The sequence below is a fragment of the Amblyomma maculatum genome, chromosome 8 (genome assembly GCF_055883805.1).
Source record: "Amblyomma maculatum isolate TAMU_Amacu chromosome 8, ASM5588380v1, whole genome shotgun sequence".
In the NCBI taxonomy this organism is placed as follows: domain Eukaryota; kingdom Metazoa; phylum Arthropoda; class Arachnida; order Ixodida; family Ixodidae; genus Amblyomma; species Amblyomma maculatum.
The window spans coordinates 121159657-121170003 of record NC_139351.1 but is presented as its reverse complement, the minus strand read 5'-3'; the positions used below and the strand labels follow the sequence as shown (position 1 = coordinate 121170003).

The window sequence follows — 10347 nt, the reverse complement described above, 5'->3', positions numbered from 1 at the left end:
TGAAAATGAAGCGAACTGGCGCACTAGCGTTGTGGTACAAGCCTAGAAATCGCTGATGCGCGCCGCTAGGCCGATCACGGGAGCAACGTTGACTTCAAATCATGCGCGTAGCAGAATACCATAAAAAAGAAAAAAAAAAAGAAGAGTTTTCAGTTAAGTAAACTGGTTGTTTCGGACCAAAGACAAGATTAATGTTCTTGCACGCATATGAGGAACCTGAATTTGTCACCAATAAGTGTTTTTTAAACTATGGAGGCAAATAAACAAGATATACAAAACCTTTTAAAGGCAAGGATGTGTTAGGGTGTTGCTAGTCCAGCTTGCTCTGTCTGCACGAAGTCATCCTGATCCTCGCCTGCACAAAGAACGCAACAATTTTGTATGGAGAATTTTGACTGCGGCATACAGCTTAATCTGAATTACTTTTAGAATGTTAATTTTATATGCTAATATTGCAAGGCAGTTCAATTTGGCAAAAACATAATCATTTCAGCTGAATGAATTTCTAAACATATGCATCAACACAGAGTACAAATATGCGTTATGCGCATTTATCAAAGTGCAGGCCATCCGACACTTAGGTATGCTTTCAGCCATTTATAGAGAGTATTTATATTTATACATAGTTGGCAGTCAATCTTCTGCGCTCAAAAATCAGCACTGATAAGCAGAAGACACATAATAGCAGATGTGCTCAAGCTAATACATTTAATGATGCTGTGTGAAAACAATTTTTCATTTAACAATATTGCTACGCTTTTTCATTTCCAGCTGGAGCCTGCTTTGAATGAAGTTTCTGAGAAGTACCAGCTCAAGCTGAAACGCCTTGTAAGGTAAGTGATTTAAAATAGAAGCAAGGACAGTTGGAGGACCTATCAAATACACCAGCTTTTCTTTAGTGTTTACATTTATTGCATATGCTGCATGATGGAGTATAAAATAAAACTATGCTAAAGATACTGTCACTACAAATGGTGCACCTTATAGAATACTTATGAATAAGCACATTTCTGTGAAGAAAAATGGGAGATGCAATTAATTTCTTGCACGTTAAGTGTAGGTGTGTAATTCAATTATACTAAGCATGTATTATTTAGAATTTTGCGAAACTATTTATTATTTAAACAAACAAAATCAGAACATAAATTAAGAGCCAAGGATAAGTGTCAAAGTTCTCCAGCCGGACCTGTGGCCACAACACTACAGCATAGTAGCTATATAGTGTATTTGCTGCAAGTTTAGAAAACCCAGAAAATTATTCGATGGATCTTTCAAAAGTACAGGTGAGGGCAATGTGGAAAGGACAATGCTTTACTTTGTACAAGTCACAATTTCGAAAGTGCTGTTTAGTCTTCTTTCACTTGAGTATACTTTTACAGTAAAAAAAAAAAAAAGAAAAGAAAAAAGAAAAACAAAAGCAAGGCTAAACAAACATGTCAGAGGGAGATCTGGGAAAAACCACCAAGCCAACTCACCTAACACCATTTGATGATAAAATGCTTACCGGGTAAAGGGGACGGTAATAAAAAAGCACTGTGGTGCATAATCTTCATACAGGGAGCCTGATGGCGTGGTGGCAGAAATGCAACTGCTGCTACCAACGAACCGCGATGTTCATGCTGTGGAGGAGAGCCTGCGAACTGCGTTGCTTCCAGGGCAGCTCCTCGAAGGTCTACGTGTGAACCCAGCCTCACTCCAGTTGCATTTGGGTGATGCACCAGAGTCTCGAGTGCGCCAATCTTCCTTGCCAGGCAAGTTGGTGACGCTGCTACCCAACTTTGTCAACAGCATGCCTTTTTCGCTGCACGCTGTTTCTCACCACTATAAAATTGTGGTGTAACGCACAGCTTCTAATACGAAGTGCAAGTTCAGCCTGTGCGTTGCGCTCCAAGAAGGCTGAAAACTTCAACAAGTTGAGTCTGCACCAAACGAAGTACCAATTCATCTGGTATCGATGTTATTAAACAGTACTGGGAAAGTGCTGCACATCCACAGACAAATACAGCCGTATCTGACATGGTGCTGTAGCTAGGTGGCCGAGCAATCTTTACTAGTTATACTAGTTAACTACAGGCACTGAGAGCCTTACAACGGGAGTAATTTTGCGTGGAACATGTGAAGACAGTCTGCAATGCACGCATTTGTCTCAGTAACTTGAGCCCTTAGCTTTTGAAATGGAAGCCGCATACTGACAAAAAAATTATAATAAAGCTTCAATTGCTATCGTCCATGTCAACCACAAATCCTAAGTGGCGCCAAGACAATCCTTCAATTCTGGTCATCCAGAAGCCTAGCATGAAAGTAAACACTGACAGTTCTCATTTCATGCTTTTAATGAACCCAGGCTTGGGAATCTCTTGAATAACTGAAATATAACTAGACAACCTGCTCACAGCCACAGGAATGCACTAAGGATGAATGGTGCGTGGGATATGTGATGGTTCCACTACTAGCAGGTGCATGCCACTAGACGAAGATGAGGACAAAGGTACCACAGGAAGGTTTAGTGCTACAGACAGTTACATACACTCAACTCTGAATACCGCTCACTTTGCGAGATGTGTGCAGTATGGCGTTCCATGACTGCCTTTCCTGTCACTGATTGTTCGCAACAGTCTTCGTTGTGATGCAGGTCATGCCCACATTCTGCCCTCAGGCAGACTAGACATGGCCTTCGCTAGTCAACACCTAAAGCCCAGAAACTTGGTCTTGTCTCCTACATATCACAATCCTTCTGCTCTTTGTTGTAAATTTTCAGCAGTCGCACTATAATTAAAAGCAACTCCCGGTCTCTTTTGTCATTTTCTCAAAATGTTAATTTTGAACTCCTGTTAAGCTTCTGAATGCAATATCTAAATGCATATTGAAGATGGAGAGAATAATTTATTCTTCATGAAGTTAAATATGTGGAGCACACCATGTTGCAAATGTAATTTTGTTTTTCTCTTAAATTTTTTAAAGATTTACATCTTTTATTACCACTGTGTTGCAATGCTCTGACCACTGAAATTCATTACACAGTCAAATTAAAATCTATTCAATCAAAAAAGTGCTTTCAACAGTATGCTTGCTATTCCCTCTAGTGTCTAGCAGTGCATTAAAATAGTTCTTTGTCCAGCTGTTACTGCTGTTATCAAAGGAATGCTGTACACTGTTAGATTCCATTCAAGTTCCCAGCTTGTAGATGCGTTTGCTGGAGTCCAAAATGTAGATTCGGAATGTAGACACCCAATATGCTGCTGAGACCACACCTTTCTTTTTTTTTTTTATCAGGCTCTGATGGATCGGGCGAAGAGTCGTCCAGTGAACAGATCAAGCTGTATGCCATTGTGGGTGCTGTTGCTGCCCTTGTCTTTCTGCTGCTTGTCCAAGCAGCCTCCATGGCTTGTCGAAGGAAGCTTCGTACACAGCCACCTCCTCCAAACAGGGTGAGAACTCTTAAATGTCCTGGAGCCACACATTAGAGGACAACCATGGGAATAAAACAATGTACTAATCAGTGTGACAACAGCATTAGGCAGCATTAGGAGTGTTGTGCTCGCACAGTACACTTCTATATGGTTGGTCGCTGTTAGCACTGCACCATGACGCATATCACTTGATTGCATTGTTGTCTGTAAAGAGTGAAAATATGTGATTAATTTTCATTCCTGCTTGCAGAACTGTACTTGTATTTCTAACTAAATTTAAGAGTTATGAAAGCAAGGTCAAAACGTCAGCTGCCAAAGATATAGGAAGCGGTCGGAAAGATAGATTAAAGGCTAACTCTAATGCTGCATAGATGTCACTGTAAAGTTGTGAAATTCATTTAATGTTTATTATATGCACCTGCATATTTGTGCACGGTTTGGTGGTTCTTAAACATTTGGAAATTATAAAAGTTAGCTCAGTTCAGTTATGCTGTATATTTGTTTTTAATTAATCTACAATTCTGCTTTCAAAGAGCCATAAGTATTTTCAATGCCTATAGGCATTACTGCGGTAAAAAAAATATGGCACAGTGCTTTTTTAGAAGTTTCAGAGCTCTGTGGAGTGGAAAAGGAGGCACAGATGCAGACATGACGTGCTTCTGAGATTCTATAGTCTGTCCAAAAATCTTCTGCTACGAATCTAGTAAATAAGACAGAAAATTTAAACCTGTCAGTGATGTCAGTTATGCAGACTGGATGACAAACACTGTTTTGGTACAGGAAGAAAGAGTGAAAACATAAATCGCCTATGGCAATTGATAGAAATTGCACCCAAAGCTCTCCTGTACTGTAAGAGTGATTTAATAGACTGCGCTCAGTGAATTGTTCATAGGTGAATGGAATGTAATCCTCTTGGCTATTTGAGGGGCTTATTTTTTACATAAAGGCAATGCACAACAGCACGAAAAAGCTAAGGTACTTTGCATCCTGTAGTTACTTTTGTAGACAATGCAACACTGAATGCAAAGAATACTGAAAGCAAGAAACTGATGAAAAAAAAGAAGCCTCTCTAGCTGCTACACTCAGATGGTTTAGCGAATGCTTGGAAATTGATGCCACAAACTTAAGGTTATGGCACATAATACAAATTCAACTGTGGAATTATTTCTAAGTTTGTTAAATTAAATATGCAGCTTTCTACACCAAACATATGAAGAAAGAAATACAAAGAGGCCAAACTGCTGAACCAACTACACTGAAGAAATTAGGTAACCAAGAATTGGGCTTGTGGTCTTTGTTTCTTCAGACCTACCCTCATTATCTAATTTAGCAGTTTGGGTTTGTTGGTAAGAAATGCCATTGATGTATAATGACACAACAAGGCGAGGACAAGGAAGAAAGACAAGTGCTAATTTAACGCTCGTATGTCTCTCATCTTTCTTCCTCATCCTCTCCTTGTCATGTACTTATACATCAGTGTCATGCCCTTATTGTCTAACCACTGTTTAACCATACAAAGCAAAGTCTTGCACAGATGGCTGTCACGAATGGTGGAGTTGCGACTAAAATCCTTTGGCTCGGGCTGGCTGTGCAGGAGAAGTTGCTGACGAGCTCCCACTGGAAGGACTATTCCACCACAGCGAGCAGCAATTACAGCTACGAGAACTTTGCCCTGCGGCCAGATGAGGACCTAGGCCCACCCGCAGGTGCACCTCGAGCCGCCAGCGTCACCTACGACCGCGGCCCAGCCCGGGCACCGCCGCCTGCTACCAACCCATATGCCACGGCTCAGAGGCGGCAGCCACAGGAGATGAACCCCGACTTTTACTTCATGCCGCACCAGCGTCGTTACTCTGGAGAGGTTGTGCGCGTGTTTGTGGACTACAGCAACCCAGAGTACACCGGTGCACCCAAGTGAATGCCTCGGTGCAGTGCTAGAACCAGAAAGCCTGGAACGAACTGCCCATTGAATTGACATTGCAGCAGTCGTGAGGTACTCTTTCAAACCCAGCACACCTGCGGGTCAATCGGGTGTGCTGGGATCAGCACACTGGTTCAGTGCCCTTGCGAAGCGCCTTGTTCACCTTTGTGAAGTGTTGGCATCTGTGCGGCCTTGCTCGCAAACAGCTTGGAGCTACTGAGCTGCACCCCATCCTAGTGTCTCTCAAGGTCGAGAAATCGCCTTTGCCATGGTAATGGTACACCTGCAAGTCAATCAGGTGCACCTTGGTATTCTTCCATTTCATGCCGAGATGAGAAGGCTGCTGTTACCGAACTGCTGTGGGTGTACAGGAACATATTGAGGAACTGTACATTTAAAAGTATGCCTGCAGGCTGATGAAAGATTCTAGCAGTAAGGCTGTTCTCTTTTTCGCAGGGAATACACTCAGGCTTCTGGTCACTGGTACAAGGTGGGCAGGCTCACCGTATTAAATTCCACAACTCAGAGGCAGTGCCAGAGCACTTCACCATGGTTACCTGGTCACACCTGAATACGGTAGCAAACATTGTCCCACAAAGTGGGACTACACTTTAATAAGAGAGGACAAAGCTTCCCTTCAACTCCTGTCATGGTTAGCTATGCTAGCTTGCCTAGCAAACTGCAGCCTGAGCAGGGTCAAAAAGACTACCTAGGAGCAGAAATGGCTACAAGTAGTAGTGAGGACCAGTGTAGCCACAATGGGTGCAAAAGATAATGGTGCTGCGCACAGTGCCTCTGAATAGGCAGAAAACAAAAGAATGAACACATGCACATGTTAGCCGAGCACACTGCTACTCACTGTATGTGCCAAGAGAAAAAATAGGGCATACTCAAAGCATGCTCTGCAGTTGCCAAAAAAAGGGCGAGCCAGAAGGCTAGCAACAACTGCTTTAAAAAGACATTTTGCTAACTTTTGCCCCCCCCCCCCCCCCCTCCTCCCCCCCACTCACCACTGCCTGGCAAGTTGGGACTCCACTGTTCAGTGGGCGTACTTGGTAGATACTCAAAGTACTTACGCCAAATGTTAGCAGACAAGTGTAGTTGAAGCGATTCAAGTCAGCAGCCTCAAGAATATGCAAGAACGGACGTCAACACATCGAGAGAAACGACATGTGCAGAAAAATTGCTTCCGTTTGACATTTTTGTTGGGCTTCAAGTGCGACCACCTGAGAACTGAGTGCCAAGCAGTGTGTGTGACCTCGTGAAGTAGTCATTGGACTTGGGAGCGCGTCCTAGTATCTCATACCATTAGTGAGGTTTTTGGTGGCTGCTTTCTGTCAAAGGTACACTCATCCTGAAGAGACTAAAATCTGTACTTATCTGGCATGTTGTAAGAGAGAAAAAGTGAGCTGCCACATGAGATGTTTTGATACAGTTACCTGTAGAAATGAGTGTGTGCTTGTAAATAAGAGTTTTGCAAGGACGTACTGCTCCTTGTCGAAAGGCACGTTGAATATAGAGCGGGAAGAAGTCAACTTACCATATAGTATACATATGCTAGTTCCTCTCTTACTAATAAATCTCAAAGCAGTACAGCAAGAAAATTGGAGCACAGTTTATACGGCCAGGCTGCTATATTTAAAATGCTAAAATGCAGCTGAGCACATGAGAGCACTAAGTTAAATAACAATTTCAAGGAGAGTTTTTTTTGTGTTCTCTGCGTATTGTCATACCCATCAAGAATGAAGCAATGCATATGAGTAGTATGTCATGTGCAATCAGGGAGCAACAGTTACATCTTCTTCCTTATCATCATGGGTTAAGCAAAAGGCTATTCATTTGCATAGTATAAGCAAATTCAGTAGTTACATGTTTTGTTTGCAAGATGAGCTAATAAATATGATGCAAAGTGAAAAAGTGTGTCACGCATTTCCGTTCCATCAACTTTCCTCTCAAGACTACTTTAGTAGAATGCATCACACCAAATGTGAGCAATGTGACGCGGACATTGTTGTTAGAATGCCACTTTCTGCAAAGCCTGTTACACTTATACAGTTACCTATCAGACCAAGTAAGGCACAGCTATGCATGTTCTCAATTAGACACACCATGCAACTTAGCCTTGGATTTCAAAGTCTCTGAATGTGAGGCTCTCTCTGAGCAGTTTTTACCGCTCTAACAAGCGCAACAAAAATTATTCTGGGAGCTTATAGACCACATCAAAAAGTGCCGGCGTCTGCATTCAGCGTGGCTTCCATTTCGAATAGCAAAAAGAAATTAAAAAAAATACTGGTTTGAAAGTAGCAGCCCTGCATCCAACATAATTTTTGGAAGCCAGTTAGTTAGGCCTAATGCATTTAATTGTTTAGGAAGCAGTTTGTCTCCCCTGTTTCGCCTTGAAGTTTCTTTCATTCTAATGTTCCCTACTTCCACTTGTATGTAAAATCTGCTTGAAAATAAAATTTTAAGCCTTACGCTTTATTGCATACTAGGTATATATTTTTATTCTTACTTTTTCCTCGTCAGCGCAGCTGTGAAATAAGCAGCCCCACGAATATGACAACATTTGGTTTGCTAAAATTAGCTAAAGCAAATAAGCATGAGAGGTCCGTCTGCCCAAAACTTCACATCACACTACTCTGTCAATGATGTTGGCATAGCACATATTGAAACTTCTAGTCATTTGATTTGGTTGGTTTGGTTTTTGGGGTTTAACGTCGCAAAGCGACTCAGGCTATGAGAGACGCCGCAGCGGAGGGCTTCGGAAATTTTGACTCCTGGGCTTCTTTAAACAAGCACTGACATCGCACAGCAGACGGACGCCCTACTTTTCGTCTTCATCAAAAAGCAGCCGGAAGGGTCGAGATAAGTCATTAAATTTTAAAGTTAGGTTGCATGCATACATCGCCTGTTCTTTTACAGCTGGGCAAAAATAACAACAAACAAGGCAATCTAGGATCTCATTAGGAGCTCTGCAGTCATGGTTAGCATTTACAGTGCTACATTGCTTCAGCACAGACAAACAGCCAAGTTGCTAGCATAAGGGAAATCATGACATGTTCTTTCAATACATTTGTTTCAGGTAAATGATTTTACAGGGAAGATTATAGTGCATGAATAAAGACCTGAACACGAGAAGAATAGCAGTAAGCTTCTTTAAAAAAAAAGAAAAAAAAAAACAAGATAGGTAAAGCATATTTTTGGATGTATGTACATGTGTCTGGGTCAAGTAGTGACTGCAGATTCAGACAACAAAAAAATAACCATGCATAGTAAATTTCTGCGGATTTTACCATCTCTCGTGAAATTCTGTGTAGGCAGCCGCACTCCATTCTTTTTTTAAGACATCTTGTTTCTGAACATCATTAGGAATATTGAAATAATGAGAATGTGATTGATTAGGCCAGTTGGTGGAACATCGTAAGAATAAAAACCGCACAAAAAACTTGCCTCCGTCCTGTTTTTTCCTGCAGTTTTAATATTGCGATGATTAATTTAACTGTGTGTTCTCTTGAAACACAGAATCCAGTGATGAACAAAGTTCTGCTGATGATTGGTTGCTCCCTTATCTGCTCAAGTGTGGCAAGCATGCCAGTACCGGCAGTAACATGCCGACAGGTTTCTATGGTACGAGACATGATACTGGCATTGCTGCATTTTCTCTAATATAACGAGCTTTCTTCTCTTGAATCATGTGCTCCAAAAAGCATCTGCATTATATATGGATCTGAAGTACAAATATAGAGCAATTTTCTTTTTTTTTTAGATAAAACTGTAAAAGTTGGGTTTAACATCCCAAGGAGGCAAATGAGCTACAATGAAAACCTTAGCGGAGGGATCCAGATTAGTTTAGGCCACCTTAGTACTTCCTTTCAGTGCCAAACTTCAGACAATAATAAAAGTATTAAAGTTACACTGAGGATTCATGCTGTGCAATGGAAAGTACAGCCATGAAAGACAAAGACTGAGCAATGCTTGAGAATCAATTGGGTTACAATCACGTTACTATGGAAATGAAGTAATCACAAGGGCAAGTAATGCACTGAACAGATAATGAAAGGTTTGGTTTGGTTTGTGGTGTTTAACGTCCCAAAGTGACTCGGGCTATAAGAGACGCCGTAGTGGAGGACTCCGGAAATTTCGACCACCTGGGGTTCTTTAACGTGCACTAACATCGCACAGCACATTGGCGCCTTGCTTTTCGCCGCCGTCTAAAAGCGGCCACCGAGGCCGGGATTCGATCCCGCGCTCTTGGGCACATAGTCGAGCGCCGTAACCACTGCGCCACCCCGGCGGGGCAGATAATGAAAGGGTTGTTAAGATAGCAAGGGAAGGAAAATATAGCTGAGGGAGATGGGAAGTCAGGTGGAAGGAACAAATAATTTGCAAGGATACAGAAGCCACAGCTGGCAGTAGATAAGGCTGATGGAGCCATGAACAAGGAATAGCATTAAAAAAAATTTTGCAGTGACCGATTGAATTGATGCAACAATCACACCTCAATCTATTTTGATTCTGCTGTCTTCTGCTCGACAATCTATTCCATTCTAGTTCTATTGTTATTCCATTCCTCATTGTCACTGCTCCTTTCACACACTTGGTAATTACCAAGTCATTTTTACTCATTTTTAGGAGTGTGTGAATGCCCAGCAGTCACTCTTGAATAACAGATTGAATCAAGAAAGAAATCAGATTATTGAAATGATTACCGATTAATCGAAATGATGAACTGAAGCAATCATATATTATCAAGCAATGCAGTTTTTCAAGAGGTGTATGTTTTGCAGACATGAAGTGTGAAATCGTTGGCCAATTCTTAGTAAGTATATATATTGATACTCCTATCAGGATTGTGCTATTGAGAAATTGTTAATACCTGCATGGGGGCTTAAGAATCAATACGTGCTTTGCATCATTTATTCACCCTAATACAATAAGAACATCTGAATCGTAGGTAAAGTCAATTCACGAATTGCATGATTCGAGAACCTGCGATTCTCATTCAGTGAATCGAGT

The 10347-nt window shown here is 41.5% G+C and overlaps 1 protein-coding gene across 1 annotated transcript in view; it reads left to right on the top strand.

The window, feature by feature from the left end:
* LOC146182376 (uncharacterized) overlaps positions 1 to 7280 on the top strand; it is a 57714-nt gene extending 50434 nt beyond the window's left edge. Inside the window, exons 17-20 of the mRNA XM_084577471.1 lie at positions 772 to 833; positions 1558 to 1751; positions 3274 to 3428; positions 5005 to 7280. Coding sequence (XP_084433597.1) covers positions 772 to 833; positions 1558 to 1751; positions 3274 to 3428; positions 5005 to 5328 — 735 coding nt within the window. The 3' untranslated portion in view covers positions 5329 to 7280. The remainder of the gene's footprint in view (positions 1 to 771; positions 834 to 1557; positions 1752 to 3273; positions 3429 to 5004) is intronic.
* The last annotated feature ends 3067 nt before the right edge of the window (positions 7281 to 10347 follow it).